Source organism: Rhinolophus ferrumequinum, chromosome 17 (genome assembly GCF_004115265.2).
Source record: "Rhinolophus ferrumequinum isolate MPI-CBG mRhiFer1 chromosome 17, mRhiFer1_v1.p, whole genome shotgun sequence".
NCBI classification, from domain to species: domain Eukaryota; kingdom Metazoa; phylum Chordata; class Mammalia; order Chiroptera; family Rhinolophidae; genus Rhinolophus; species Rhinolophus ferrumequinum.
The window spans coordinates 14,644,195-14,660,576 of record NC_046300.1 but is presented as its reverse complement, the minus strand read 5'-3'; the positions used below and the strand labels follow the sequence as shown (position 1 = coordinate 14,660,576).

General features: G+C 42.5%; 1 protein-coding gene across 1 annotated transcript in view; it reads left to right on the top strand.

The window, feature by feature from the left end:
- ITGA9 (integrin subunit alpha 9) overlaps window positions 1–16,382 on the top strand; it is a 296,740-nt gene that overhangs the window by 179,569 nt on the left and 100,789 nt on the right. The window contains exon 18 of the mRNA XM_033132690.1: window positions 12,432–12,582. Within this exon, the coding sequence (XP_032988581.1) occupies window positions 12,432–12,582 (151 nt within the window). The remainder of the gene's footprint in view (window positions 1–12,431; window positions 12,583–16,382) is intronic.

The following is a 16,382-nucleotide window of genomic DNA, read 5'->3' as shown; positions in this document are numbered from 1 at the left end:
GGAAGAGCTACTTTCCTTTTGTCCCTGTGGCTCCTCATCTCACAGCAGAAAAACGGTTCCAAACCCAGGGAAGCTTGTAATTATAATATGATTGAGAGCCTGTCACCATGTGCGTCCCCCATTTGGTCCTTGAGCTAGAAGCAGGGGGACATGATAGCCATGGCAGTGAAGCGCAGATCAGCTTCTTGCATTTTTTGAGTGTGTAGTGGCCGGGTTTAACGGGCAGCTTATGTGTGACATAGGGTGGCACCGTGCCATTGCTGGGTCAAGTCATACATCACTGCACACCATCCCTGTCTGATGATGTCAGACCTCTGAGCAGCCCACAGATCTTGGGAATTCCTCTGCCCCCCAAAGTATTCTTTGTCTTCAGTCCAGCTGTTACAGTGAGTGAACCTCGCTGATTTGTTCCAGATGTCCTACGATTTAGTGATTCCGGAAACTACCCCTAAAGTAAAGGCCGATGAGGATTTGAATTCCTCTGCTAGGCTGGGAACCAGCCGTTCTTTTCACAGTTAAACAGATGGAGCAGGAGGAGGCAGCCTAAGTGCTTGGAGGTTTAGGGAGGGTCCTCTGGCTTCTCATGTTTGCCTCATTAGAGAGAGGATGGCCTTTGAGGCAAATGCTGACTCTATGGTATCACTGAATGAGCTATTCAACGAGCCAGACCTAGGGCCACGTGAATGCTAGTGAAGCCAGTGAGGACATGGGCATGGTACTTTTTTAAAGCAACACATATTTACGTTAATTATCTGAATGTTGCTAGGGAAACCACTATTTTGGCACAGATCACCGTATTCAATGCTTTTCTCTTTATGAGCATACAGCCAGCCCAGGTGGGTACATATGAAGGAGGTAGAGGTATTTCTGGCTCCATCTAAGTGGTTCCCAACCATGAACTCAGTCCCAGGCATCACTTTCCCGACCCCCTGTAAACTTTAATCAACATGCCTTGCAGAGGTGCCTCATCCTCTCTCTCTGGAGTTAATAACCATGTGGGTCTCTTTTTGTGTGATTAGAAGAGATTTATAAAGTACAGCGAGATGCGAAGCACATCTCAAACTATATGGCTTAATAACCCACTGTTGGAAGAAGTTAAAACCTACATCCATCCATACATATAGTTCAATGAAAGTATCATTGGTTTATGCAGTTTTTGAGGATATAAACAATCTGCATATTAAAGCCACTTAATGTTGTGCATTTAAAACAAAAGCAGAAATTAATTAATGTAGACTGTTGTTTAGATTTTTGTAAGTGTATTTAAAAGTAGACGACGTCCAGATAGGTACTGTTGGGGGATCTGGGACAAGTCATGTGAGCACATCAATCCAGGGGTACCGCTGAAGCCTGGCCAGACGACAGGGGTATGTGTCCAAGGGCAGAGGAGCTGAAAGGAGGCAGACGTAGGGTGGGACCCCTGAGAAGTAGGCTGGTCCCAGATGTGGCACTGAGTATTGAACAAAGTGAAATATATTGTAGGGTGTGAGATTGGACGATGCTGAGCAAGTCAGCAGGAGGGACCTCAGGTGGTTTAGAGCAGTGGCTCAGGGCTGAGGTTGCCTGAAGCCTGGGTTTACATGTGGCCATAAGGATAACCACAGGACAAGACTAAAAGTTGGACAGAAGTAACAACTCCTGTCATTCTAGAGTACCTTAAAATATAAAATCAGATTTGATCTCAATATCTATTTAGAATTGCACCTTTTGGTACAATATCCTTTTTGAGTATTTTTTGGTGATATTTTTTTACCAAAAAGAAAAGTTTCTATTAAAAGAAAATAGAAGTGAAACCTTTTTTGGTGTTTTGGTTAGTAAAATAAATCCCTAAATATTTGCCACAATAGCTAGAATCTTACAAATCAGGGAACCTTTGTGATTTTTGTTTATAGCAGTGAAAACTGGTATTTGGAGTCTAAATAATTTGATCTGTCTGTGAGAACTCCAGGAATCCAAAGTAATAGATAGTCACTAACTAAAATGAATCAGCAAGACAAAACAGTTTCCTATCCCTGTAGGAAAGAGAATTTCGGAGCTTATACTGGAACGTTCCATGAAAACTGACTCCTTTGGCGTCTCTTGATGTACTTCAAAGTTTCCATGTCCAGAGTTCCGTCACATGAGAATGACTGGGTTTTGGGGGAAGGATAGCTTCTCCAGCTTAACATACGCTGAGAGAAAGGGAATAGGAATCTGAAAACATGGTGCCAAATACTCGGTGTGTACAGAATTTGGTGAGGGCAGGCACCTTGACATCTTACCTCAAAAGGCTGATATTGGCAGCTTTATTCTTTGGAGACACAGAAACATTGGGGTTTCGAGAATCGTTTTTATATTCTTTGGTCTAGATCACTAATCTTCTCTAAAGAGGAGTTAGCTGTGTCATGGAGAGGTCTCCAGTCTGGCTCTTTGCAAATGCTTTTGTAACGATGCCAGGGGGCTTTGGAGCAGCCCTCTGAGACAGCAGCAGGCTTGATTGTAAGAGCTGTCAGCTGATAGAAGTGAACAGAGGTTGAGGAGTAAACACCATAACAACATTCGGGGGAAAAACGGTGAGAACACTATTGTGCCTTGGAGGTCGCAGCAGCTGCCTTCCTAGGTTGGGAAGTGGAGGGAAGTCCCTGATAGATGCATGCTCTGCAGAGATGCGCTCAGAAATTATCTATCTTTGCTGCCATCTCTCTCTTCTCGAATTGGACCCTAGTCCTTCTCTCTAAAGTGGATTGCACTGGGGCAGCTCAGAAATATGTACCCCTCGTATTCAGCAAGGGTACTATCCTGTGTGTCTGAAGGTGCACTGGTTTAGGGCAGGGACGATATTGAAAATATTGAATAACCTTCACAGCCTGGGCGTACCTGTCTTTAAGAGCAGTTGCCAGCATAAACAACCAGTACAGTGCTCCTAGTGTAACCCCTGGCGATGAGCCCTGGGTGAGGGGTGTGTTTGGTCACCCACGTTGACATTTGGCAGGACTGTGAGGCCTGAGTGGGCTGAAACCATCAGTAGAAATGGAGACTGTGGCACCTGAGTAGGATCTTTGTGACAGTTCCTGAAGAAGGAAAGTGAACGGGATGTAGATCCCAAGGGGTGGTGGGATGGGGTGTCTCCAGAGCCTTGGGCCCCTTCCAGACATTCAGAGATAACAGGACTAACTGTTCTGAGCTGCCAGCGGCAGGCCTCTCTGGCTGGCTCCTTCTTTCATTCATAAAGCTGCATTTCCCATTCCTAGGACGCTGCAACAGGCACTGTCAGCACTGGTCACGTCCATTTTACCTTTGTGTGGGCCAGCTCCAGTCACTGCATTTCTGCCTGCTCTGCCCACCAGGCCAGAGGCGCTGGGAACAGATGCCCTGCCTCTCGCACAGCAGCCCTCAACCAATGACTGGAGTCAGCACATACTTTCCTCACCCCCGCAGATGGGATAACCCTGAGAGTTTCCCAGAATTCCCCAGCAAGATGAAGCTCTAGGTGCCCACAGGGGTCACTGACTTGATATCAGATCCTTTATCGGTTGCCTTTCCTTCTGTGTCTCACTCCACTCTTCCCCTACTGACGTTTTGTGGGGCCACTTCCCAAAAAAAAACAACTTGCTCTCAAACCTAGCTGTGGGTCAGCTTCTTAGAGTCCCAGGCTAAGACGTTCCTTCTTGCTCACCACATCACATATAACGAACGAGGTTCACCTGCACAGCGTACAACTTTAAGCATCAGATTCTCGTGAAACTGAAAATTACTTTGTGAAGAAACGCACACATGTGGCATGACTTTTTTTTTTTTTTAATATTTCACAATATTCATTACAGCATTTTTATAAGCCAGTGAGTTTTAGGAACTAAACATTATCAATTTTATTTTTTTGGTACTTGATTTTATTTTTACCCAAATTTATTTTTCCTAGACCTCTACTTTGCAAGTAACATGAGCAAATATATACCATTTAAGATTAATCACAAATCAACCATATTATATTGTTAAAAATAAAATACATAGACTTTACTGAGAGTCTAGAACAATCCTTACCAATAGAAATTTAGTGTAAGCCACATATGCAATTTAAAATTTCCTGGTAGCCACATTGAAAAATTAAAGTGAAACTGGTAAAACAAATTTTATTTAATATAGCAAAATGCACCATTTAAACATGTAATTACTATGAAAACAATGACTGAGATTTTTTACATCCTGTTTTATTGTGCTAAGTCTTAGAAATCTGATGTGTATTTTACACTTAATGCAGACCTGTCACATTTCAAGCGCTCAGAAGCCACCTGTGATTGGCGGCCACCATATTGAACAGCACAGGCCTAGAACTAGAACGTGCAGTTCAGAGTTGTCTCACTCAATAGGCGAGGAAGCCAAGGTCATTATATATAAGTTACCATAAGTCCCTGGTTGAGGGCTGTCAGGGGCTAAATTCTTTGGCATTCTGCTGGCCTGCAAAGAAGAGTCCTCCAGCAAAAGATGGGGATGCTGGTAGATGTACAGGCTACAGTGATAAGACCCCAGGGGACAAGGCTAGAATCACCTGTAGCCTACTACATTTTGTAATACCTTTACTCCAGTGCCTTATTACTTATTAACAAATTACTTGCAACACACCTGACATCAGTCAGTCAAGATAACGTGGTTAAGCATTCACTGGCCTAGAGGCTCAACCCAAACTCTGACATTGAAGGTCCATGGGAATCTGGATGCATCCTACGTATTCTACTTGCCTGCCGCTCATCTTACTGCCAAGGATGTCCTTTTCCTGATCTTTTCCACATTGTTTCTTGTCACCTCCATCCGTTTAGCTGTTGTTTATTTTTCTCTCTGCCTGGAATGTACTTCCTGTTTCTCTACCCACTCATATGCTCCTCATTTTTTAAGATGTGACTCAATTCCCAGCTTTCTCAGGGAACTCCTTAGGATAATTTGAGTCCACGGTGATTTCTTCCCCCGAATTTCTCTTACATGTGTTCCTTCAGCAGGACTTGTCTTAGCTTCGTGGTATATTTCCTTCACATCATAATCAGTTTATTTGGTACTTTGTGTTCATATCCCTCATAGGAAGACAACAGAATAGCAACTGTGCTTTTTATGGTTTTCTTCATGTTTGTAAACTTAAGCGCTAATAGTTGAAAAACTGATTGTTGTCAACAAAGCGCCGTGGAGATTGCCCAACAGAGCTGCTGAAGGCATCTGGAACCATCCTGAATGCCTCCACCAATTTCAAGGAAAATTGTCAAGAGGGAAAAATAAGCACCTCAGATAGCTTTTGTAAAGAGGTGATGACACCTCCCGATAGGCTAAATATACTAAATGCTAAGAAGGCAAGCCCAATTTCATTTCTCTTATTATAGCCAAATAAGTCTTATGTGAATTTTGTACTTTTTTGTTGTTGTTGTATTTTTCTAGACTTTAGGGGCAATGGGAACTGAGGGAGGAACAGTGGGCCAGGAGTTAGGAGGGCTGCCTGGATTTGCCACTATCTGCTGAGCAGCCACAGCAAAGTGATGACTTAGATGGGCCCCCACCCAGCTGTCAAATTCCATTCCTGATTTTATGATGTCTGCCCATTTTTAAGAATAGGAAGCATTGTTTATGGTTTTAAATTGCAGTGGCTGTAATTTATGTCATTTCTTTTATGACAAGTTGTGAGGATGTCTGTGATTGGTTGGATGCTGAATCCTTACTCAGGAATGCTGCCCCCAATTTTGACATTTCTTTATGGGAGAATGCGATCTGCTTCACAATGTCCTTTTTAATATGATTTCCAGGAATGGAAAAACTAGGAATTGCATGCGTGCATGCACGCAAACTTGTGTGTGTGTGTGTGTGTGTACACAGTCTTAGCAATATTTTTGTTGACGGGGCTATCATCCCATTAATTATAGGACTCATGGTTCACCTCCTTAGCAATACCTTACCTAATACCTCCCTGTATTCCTACCCCCCCACACTGCCCCTGCAGAATCCCTTCTTTGTACTCATTGCATAAAGGCTCTCTTAAGGAAGTTTCCTCATCCCTCTGGGTCAGCACTTAGTACATGCTGACATCATGTCTTACATGTTTGTCTCCTCCATAAGACTGAATTCCTTGAGGTCTAGGACCTGCATCCCTGGTGTCTAAGCCAACAAGGTAGTTTTCTAAAGTAATGGATGGATGGATGGATGGATAAATGACTAGATGAGGGAGGTGGGGGGAGGATGGTAGGATGGAAGGAGGAAAGCAGGAAGGAAAGATGAATGGATTTGGCTGCCTATACTATTGTTCTAGTTGTCAATATTCAGTATAGTTGTGGTTGGCAAGTATATCAATATTTATAATGATATAACAAGAAGTTTTTAAAACTCATACAGTTGACTAGAATGCACTTGATAAACTCCTATACTCGCATCCTTTGCTCAGGCTAGATTTAAGCTAGCAGCAAAAGAAACTACAAGTGTTACGTTTTATGGGAGGTAGATTATAACCACAAATTATTTAAATAAGATCATGTTTTATATCTTTAAGACTTAAGGAAGATCTAAAATGACCCAATGGAAAATTAATTATTAAACACCATTAAACTATTTTAGTTTCTTAGCATCTTCCCAAAAAATTGTCTTCATAAAATTGTCTCCATGACGGTGGAAGCGGAAGAATTTCCTTTAGTGGCCTCAGTGGTTCAGTATGTGATTGATATGGGAATGTACTGCATTTTCCAATAAGGAACTTCGAAGAGTACACACATTTAATGTAAAGTGATGAATAGGGTCACAGAAAAAGTTCCACAGTGACCCTCAGGTTCCACACAGCCACCAAGATGGTGCCAATAACAGATGACATTTGGAGTACTGAATGAATTAGTGCTAAACTTCAAAATAAACCCAATGTATTCGAAAACAGCTGCTATAAGATGTATCAGGACAGTTATAGTTGTTATTTTTGATAACAAATGAGCAGTGTTTCCAGCAGGCTGTCGATGTATGGTAAGATAAGCTTTATAGACTCTGTATGGTTATTTCTTATGTTATCTATTAATAAATAATGCTTTTCACATAAAAGTACGTCAGAGTGGTTGGTATACAAAGTAATATGGCCCACTTAAAAGATTACACAAGCAAAGTAGAATTAATGGAAAATTTTTTCAGAAACTAAAATTTCTTGGAAATTAGAAAGACTGTTCTTTACTAAGTAAGTAAGCACCCATGGAATGTTTGGCACAAAAACCCTGTGCCTGATCATTTTACTCTTTCAGCAGTCCTGTCAGAGAGGTTGGTCTTCGTGGAGTCCTGTTCTTTTCAGATGTCATGAAAAGACATTTCTTGCCAAAGCCCTTCCCGACTGAGATGGAGTTTACATAAAAGCTGTAGCTCAGACGGCCTTTGTGCCAAAGGAAGTTTGGCACTAGCTCTAGCTCAGCCCCTACATGGCTGGGTGACCTCAATCAAAGTGGGTTCCCCTTGGGGGGTGCTCAGCTTCTTTATCTGTAAAATGCAAAGGTTGAGCTGTTGATCTGTTGTAGAGATGTTGTGCACGTTCAACAAACAAGGGTTTGTTGAACACCTACTGTGTGCCAGGCACAACTCTGTTACTGGGGGTTCAACAATGAGCAAATTCAGACAGCAGTCCTGGCCCCTGGTGCTTAGTTCCTAGTGGGGGAGAGCCAGTACTTAAGCCAATAGCTGCACAAGTAAATACGTCATCACACCTTGGTAAGTGCTGTGAAGAACTGGTGGAACACATGGGGCTGGGGAAACTCATACTGGGGAGATTTTTTTCACCCAGGAGGGAGGTCAGAAAGTGCACCTCTATCATGGGGTGTGACATGCAAGGGGCTGGAGAATATGAGCTGTGATGGCGACGGGTGAGCTGTGAAGGCATAGCACGCACTGAGCTCCAAGCCAGCACCACCACTTGGCCAGCCACCTTATCTCTTGCATCTCAATTTCCTCATCTCTAAAAATGGAACTACAGCTTTCAGGGTGCTGTAAGGTTTCAGAAGGACGACATGTTTGAAAGGACCCAGGACCAGGCAAATCACATTCCGTTTCATTTCTAAGAATAGCTTTGAAAGCAGAGATGTTCTATTTTATACATGGGTTTTTAGCTGTGGAGAAGGGGTGAAAACAGCTTTGAAGTCTCTTTATTTAAAAGTCCAAGTTCATAGTCTGCCCTAGAAGGTGCTTGGCTTCCCTTAATCATGGAACCATGTTTGAATCACTTGACTTTAAAACCCCAGGAAGGACCTTGCTGCATGATTAAGTGACAGAGGCCTAAGTTCTGGGGGTTGGCAGAAGGTTAAACATCCCTGGTCTGATCCCTTGCCATTTACACACAAGAAAAGAAGGCTGATCATGAACAACAAAACTGGAATAAGAAGGCAGCCCCCCGCCCCATGGTCCTGTGCTTTTCTGTATTGTCTCTGCTTAATATTCTATTTGGAAACTACGGATACTCTACGAAGCAACTGGACTACTTGTGCTTATGCAATTCTTTCTGAAGATAAAGTGAGGTTAGCGCTCTCTCTCATAACTCCTCAAGGCCTGAGGATTACTCCTTTAATCTTACAAAAGCAAACAAGAGGACAGAAATAACCCATCAATTGTTTAAAATCAAAATGGCCAACAATAATAAGTAATTGCCACAATAGCTTGAGGTCAGGGTAGTAATTTATTGGAGGCCATTCAAGAATTTGAAACTTTTCTCTGAGTTAATTTTTCACATCTTGTTTGGATCCTTAGAGCTCTTGCTTCCAAAAACAAGACCATCAGATCTCTCGTTGCACATATTATTCTTGTTGATGTGCCAGGCGTGCAGAAAAGTGAGGTCCTCTCTTCTTGGATGGGTAATGATGATTCTTCTCCCAAAAATCTGTATTTCAAAATATTATATAGCCTACTGAGATTTTGGATAGTTCTCTTCTCTTTCATGCTCTATTATCTATATCAGTGGTTACAAACGGCAACAAACATGTACTGGTTAATTTAAGCAGGAAAGGAGTTTATTGGAAGGATATGGGCTGGTTCAGAGTGCAGGCAGGAAGCTGGAGAAGCATCATCACAGGAAACAAGGAAGGCAAGGCTGAGCTCAGGATGCCACCTCTGGCCTCTCGATCTTCTGTGGCCACCTCAGGTGATCTCAGAGGGTCCTAGTGTCTTTGTGCAATGCTCAAAATTCATGGACCCAGTTAGGCGCATCTGCTCACCACACTGAGGCCACCTGACCGCCCTTAGATCACATGACTGCACTTAGGTGCCCACACTTTAGCAACCAAGGAGTAGGGGGAAGGCATTCCCCCTTTCTTCTGATGTGCCCTCCCACTTACCTTGAGATTTCCCCCAAACAGGAAGGTGTTGGGTGCTGAGTGGCCAAAAATGCTAACTGTCCATTACACAAACCCTCATAGGCTTACTATATCTCCCGTTAACTGGTTGGCCATTCTTGACTCCCCTCTTTCCCTAACACCGCTCTTCCAATCCATGAACAAAATCTGTTGGCATAACCTTCGAAACATATCCAGAATATGACTTCTCACTACTTCAATTTCTGCCACCATGGCCTGGACTGTCATCTTCTCAAACCTGGATTATTACGGGAGCTCTCTAACCAGGCTTCCTGCTTCGCCTGAACACTCCACAGACTGTTCACATCATAGCCAGTGTGAGCCTTTCAATATGAGTCAGGTCACACCACTCCTCTGCTCAGAGCCCTGCAGGGGCACCACCTCAGAGTCAAACCAAGGTCCTTCTGATGGCCCAGGAATGCCCTACGTGATCTGCTTGCCCTGACTGCCTTTACCTCTCTAAGTCCATTTCTTCCCACTCTCTCCCTCACTCACTCCTCTCAGCCACACTGACCTCCTTACCAGCCCTTGAACATGCCAAGCACGACTTTTCCTTTGCTAGTTTCCAGATATCTCTTTATCTTGCTTCCTTATCCGTGAAGCTTCCCTGACCACCCTATTTAAAAAAAAAAAAAAAAAATTAATGGTTTATTTCTTGAATATTCTTTTTTTCAAAAAGATTTTTATTAAAATACAGCCTACATACAATATTATGTTAGTTTCAGGTAACGCCATAGTTATTCAACATTTATATACCTGAAGAAGTGATCACTGTAAGTCCAGCAGCCATCTGACACCAGACTAGGCTATCACAATATAATCTACTATATTCCCCATGCTGTACATTACATCCCCATGACTCGTTGGTTTTATACCTGGGAATTTGAACCTGTTATTGCCCTTCACCTTTTTTAATTTTTCAATTGCAGTTGAGATTCAATATTATTTTATATTAATTTCAGGTGTACAGCATAGTTGTTAGACATTTATATAATTTATGAAGTGATCCCCCTGACTAGTCTAGTACCCCCCGGCACTATACATAGTTATTACAATATTATTGACTATATTCCTCATGCTATACCCGACATCCTCATGACTACTTTGTAACAATCAATTTGTACTTCTTAATCCCCTCCCCCTTTTCACCTTGTCCCACAACCCCCTCCCATCTGGCAACCATCAAAATATTCTCTGTATCTATGAGTTTGTTTCTTTTTCGTTTGCTTGTTTATTTTGTTCTTTAGATTCCACATGTAAGCAAAATCTCATTGCTCAAAATCTCTGTCTTTCTCTGTCTGACACACTCCACTCAGCATAATCCCTCCAGGTCCATCCATGCTGCTGCAGATGGCAGGAACCCATTCCCTTCCGTGACTTAGCAATATTCCATTGTATATGGATACCACCTACTCTTTATCCATTTTCCCATCGACAGACACCCAGGCCGCCTCCACATTTTGGCATTGTAAACAGTGCTGCAATCAACACATGGATACACATGTCCCCTCAAAGTAGAGTTTTGGGTTTCTTCAGATAAATACCCAGAAGTAGGATTACTGGGTCCTTTTTTGTCTCTTTTATAGGCTTTGTTTTAAAGTCTATTTTGTCTGGTATAGCTAGAGCTAACCCAGCTTTTTTGTTGTTTCTATTTTCATGGGATATCTTTTTCCATCTCTTTACTTTCAGTTGTTTGTGTTTCGATCTGAAGTGAGTCTCTTGTAGGCAGTATATGTGGGTCTGGTTTTCTTATCCATTCTTTTGATTGGAGCATTAATCCATTTATATTGAAAGTAAGTGTTGATAGATATGACGCTATTGCCATTTTATTTATTTATTTACTTATTGCTGTTCTGATTGGATGTTTTCTGTTACCTAATCTAAATCACTGGTTCAATCCTCTGTTTCTTCTAATCTGTAGATTCCTCTAATGTGTTCTTCATTTCAGTTATTGTATTCTTTATTTCTGACTGGTACTTTTTTATGTTTTCTATCTCTATTTTTATGTCTCCTATCTCTTTGTTGAAGTTCTCCCTGAGATCATTGAGCATCCTTATTACCAGTGTTTTGAACTCTGTATCTGATAGATTACTTCTCTCCATTTTGTTTAGTTCTTTTTCTGGAGCTTTCACTTGGGACATGTTTCTTTGTCTCCCCATTTTGGCTGCCTCCCTGTTTTTGTTTCTATGTATTAGGTAAGGCAGCTATAGTGTCCTTATGTAATAGGTATCTCAGTGCAGCAGTCTTCCTGGTCACGTGAGCCATGTACTCCTGGTGTGTCCCTTGTGTAGGTTGTGTGTGCCCTCCTATTGCAGATGAGCCTTGATTGCTCTTTGCACATCAGTGGGAGGGATTGACCCTTGGGCTGATTGGTTGTGAGAACTGTCTGTGACTACAGTGGAGGAGTTGTTGGGCAAGGGCTGACCTTATGGAGCAGGATTCGCTTTAGCAGAGCTCTGGTGCCTGCCCAGTTTGCCCTTTGGGTGTGTCATCCTTGAGGCTGCCGGGTAATGCTCCAGCTCAATCTGAAGATGGCCGCCAGGCAGTTGACCACCCTATTTAAAATTGCAACCCACTCTCCATCTAAATCTGGCTCTCTGTATCCTTCCTACCCTTTGTTGTCTCCATAGCTCTAATCACAGTGTGACCTGTGTATTTGCTTCTTTATATCTGTGTTTTCTATTCTCCCTGAAGTTACAAGAAGGCAAGAACTCTGTTTTGTTCACTTCTCTTTCTTTATCACATTGACTGGTAGTGCTGGGCAGTAAGAGGTGCTCAAAAATATTTGAATGAATTAATGTCTGACCAGAGTCCATGTCTAGTTTATTAAATGTCTTATAATTTTCCAAGTTTTATGTATAAGATTTCACGTGAGCCACAGCATGGCCTGGTGAGATAGGCAACACAGAACCTTCCTGTGCTTAGGTGAAGAAACTGAGGCTTATGGGAGCTAACTGGTTGCCTAAGGACACATGGCTAGTTCATGGGGTTCCTGGAATTTGTAGTTCTGATCCTAGAGAGTTTCTGCTCTCCACCCTCAGCTACCCCATGATGGCTCATGGTATATTAGTGAAAGCTGAAAGTTTCAGGGCATTAACTGCTATTTATTTTTTATTGCAGCATTGATGAGAAAACCCCATATCTAGCTTTGGGGGCCGTGAAGAATATCTCCCTAAATATCTCCATCTCCAATCTCGGGGATGATGCCTATGACGCCAACGTGTCCTTCAATGTGTCCCGGGAGCTCTTCTTCATCAATATGTGGCAGAAGGTAAGGAGGGAACCCTCCAAAAAGAGCCTTGGTTCCATCTGGTGCATTTGCTGACTGTCATCATAGTGGGGAATACCCAGTGATTCTGCAAAGACTATTTTGTTATGTATGATTTGGAACTGTTAGAATTGTTTTTCCCTCCTGGACTTAGAAAGTATGTTGATACAGCCAAAGAAGACACTGTAAACACCTGCAGAATGTCAGAGCAGTACTGATATCTTACATGGTCTCCCACTCCTTCTCTCTTGTGGAACTTTCTCCCTACAGTTTTATGTCTGGCCCCCTTCTCCAAGATGGTATAGTCACTGTCTCCAGCACACTCATGTTCCAAAGAGTTCCAGTTTTAGGTCAGTAGTTGTGGAAAACAAGATAAGACATGAGGACAGATCATTGCTTATCGTGCTTGTTATCGCTAATGATGCACTTGATGTTTTCCATTAGAGGGTTATGTACGTCAGCCTAGGCTGTGGCATGTTTATTTATTCCTGACATATTTGAGTGAATTGAGGAAATTGAATTATTTCCATGAATTGAGTGAGGTTTTTAGAGGGAATTAATTTGTTTGAATGAGTTACAGTTTAAGCAGCCTGAGTCAGAAAGGAAAAAGGAGCTGACATTCTCTCCTAGCGTGTAATCCACCTCAGTGAACCACCTTTGGGAAGAAAGAACGGGCCTCCCCATCAGGCAACAGGAGGAATGAGTGGATTTAAACAGACCTCACTCTACCCCGTAGTTGCTCTAACTGTTGACAACTGTTCTGATGGGAATTTTTGCAGCTTTTTATAGTATTGACAGCCTTGAACTGCAGTGCCTTGATGTCTGTGTTAAAATGGAACCAAAATCACTTTCTGAAGAAAACCATCTCCCTGCCCACAGATGAGCATTGGGTGTACTTTGAACTGGTGGGCAGCCTTATTTCTGTTCAGGCCCATATTCTGCCAGGCTCAATAGTGTGGACAGGATTGTGCCAACCTTGCCCAGCTTAAGGGGCAACCAAAGCATAGAGAGCCATTTAGAATGGCAGTGCTCCAAGAACTTTCCAAGAGATCATCTCAAACTTTCTGCTGCTAAATAGTTTCCAGGAGCTCCACTGTTGGGGAAGGCCCCAGAAGTAATCAAGAAGGACTGCAGGAAGAGCATGCTTTTTGTCCACCTTCCACATGCTAAAAATTGTCCCGGGTTTAAGCCCCGTCAAGAGAGAACCAAGTATAGATAGGGTTCCAATGTCTCTGGCTATGCACAGAATCCTGTGCTGTGATGCCATCTTCCTGGGGGTGGGGGGAGTGGGAGTGGGAGAGATGGGTTTACTCAGGGACCAGACCTTTGAAACTCATCTCTATGGTAACCGAAAGGATGTGGTTGGTGACCGGGTCATTACGTTGCACAGATTGTTCTCACTTAGGACCCATGGGAGAAATTTCTCTCTGGTCTCAGAATTAGGGATAGCTATGCTTTTTTCCTTAACACTTTGACTTATTTTTGCTTGTGGGCATAGTCATCCTTATGATGAAGTTTTGTTCTCTCTATTGTCCGCTAGAATGATCAGAGCTGGCCCCACTCTCAGTATATAGGACTTGGTAGTATTATTTCATAAACTAAATAACTTCCTATATCTTACTTCCCTTCACCATGTTTGTTTTTTCAGCTTGGAGACTGTATAATATTCTATCGAAGGAATTTGTCTGGATTACCTATGTACAAATTCCTATTATTACATATTTAATTATTTACAGTTTTATTCTCTTTTAAATAATATTGTGATGAATGTCTTTTACAGAGATTCATGTGAGCAAATGATTCTATCCTTAGTCTTATAACTATTTGGGGGATGGGAAGTAGCATTTATTGACCACCTACTACACACGAGGGGTTTTACATACATTTTCCCATCCCCTCCTTACTGCATGTGATCCCAGGCATCTGCTTTACTGGAGGAATGCTCCAGGAGAAGAGGAGTGAGGGAAGCAGGGCGGGGCAGGGAAAGGGCTGAGTAAAGCTGCGCTTTCATAAAAGCTACCCTTGGTCTGATTTACAGGGTGGAAAGAGGTAGTGGGGTGCTCTAGAGCACAAATCACTCAGCAGAATTGTCCCCTCTGGAAGTGATGGGGAGCATCATTTCCATCCCTTTCATCATTGACCACTGTGTGTGTATGAGGGTGCAATGAGTAGCCTCCCAAGCATTCTGCATGAGGAGGCACTAGTCAGTCAAGGGCAATGAACATGAAGGACACAGATAGGTCATTAGCCACTGTAGCTGAACATGGAAAAGATGAGAACACATCATTTATCTCTTTGCCATTGAATCCCAACAACCTTTAAAACCTTTGGCACGAGGAACCTTACATTTCAATTTGGCAGAAAGTTGACAAGGTGTTAGGGCCTCTTTGGGATGTGGTGAGAAAGGTGGCAGGGCACAGAGACATCACATAGCTGCTGTGGAGGCAAGACCAATTAGAAAAACAGATAGGCAAGGTGACCCGCAGTGTGGCAGAAGAAAGAAAAGAAACAAAAATTCCCCTCTCATGACTACAACCAGGACTGTAACTGGGGAAGTAAGTGGCATCACTCAGCCCAGAGCAGGTGTCTAAAAGTACATGGTACTGATGGGGAACCCAGAGAGCCCACCCACCCTGCACAAACCTAACAGAACCAACATGGGCCTTATAAAAGGATTTGAACACAAACTAAGAAAAGTAGAATTCAAGGTACAGAGGGAAAGCATACCTTTTAAAAAGATTATTAATAGAAAACAAAAGTAAATTTTACAGAGCATTCACTTTTGTACTTGATGAAGTTCAAGAAAAAATGAGCATAGAAGAAGGTCAAAAGTGGAACAAAAGATTGGGATGAAAATGGAATGGACTGAGAGGGAAGCAAAAATAAAGGTAGTGGATGGGATAAGGAAATATAATGAAACCAAGAAAGCAATGGCAGGAAATAATCAGGAAAGAGCAGAATTGGCAGTATGGAAAATTGATTCATTGTTGTATAGGGTGTATTTGTGGGCATCTCTGAGAATTCAGAGGGAAAAAAAACACATAGCAATGAGGAAGGATGACAGTGAAGACTATGGGTATGGAAGGTGGAGACTGGAGTATCAGCAAAAAGAAATGGTCCCAGTATAGTTGGGATAGAAGGCATGAACAAAGAAGTATCTTCATTTTCTTGAATGGGTGTTGCCAATACCAGACAAAAATATTGAGAACAGTTTAAGGTCTACATCTAGCTTCACAAATATTTAATTTTAAGGATATGAAACGGACACTACTGATACCTAACAGAAAATAAAGAAACCTATTTTCTGCAGACTCCTTTTCTGTAACACTAATCAAAAATTAGAATATGTTCCACTGTCAATTAAGAATTCTATACCCAGCCCTCTTATCATACATTGTGAAGGCAAACTAAAGATATCCTCAGTTATATGAGAATTCACAGGATCTATTTACTCTCGTGGTTTGACTTCTCCCAAAAGCAGACTCTGACACAATGACGTCGGTGTAGGTAGTTTATTTGGGGAGTGATGTCAGGAGGCAACTGTGGGAGTGGTGAGTTTGCACAAGGAAGGCAAGTATGTACTGATGACCAGGTGACCACTGTGGGGAACTCAGGCTCTGTCCTGCTGCAGATCCTCAGAGAGAGTGACTCTGTGGAACACACCTGAGAATCATTCCCCTGAGGGATGAGGAAGCTGCTGGAGGATTTATCGACCAGCTCCTGTCACTCATCTGCAGAGTCACTCCAAGGGTCTTAGCTCTCTGGTACTGCCAGCCTTCTCTGACGATGGGCCACGCTTCCTG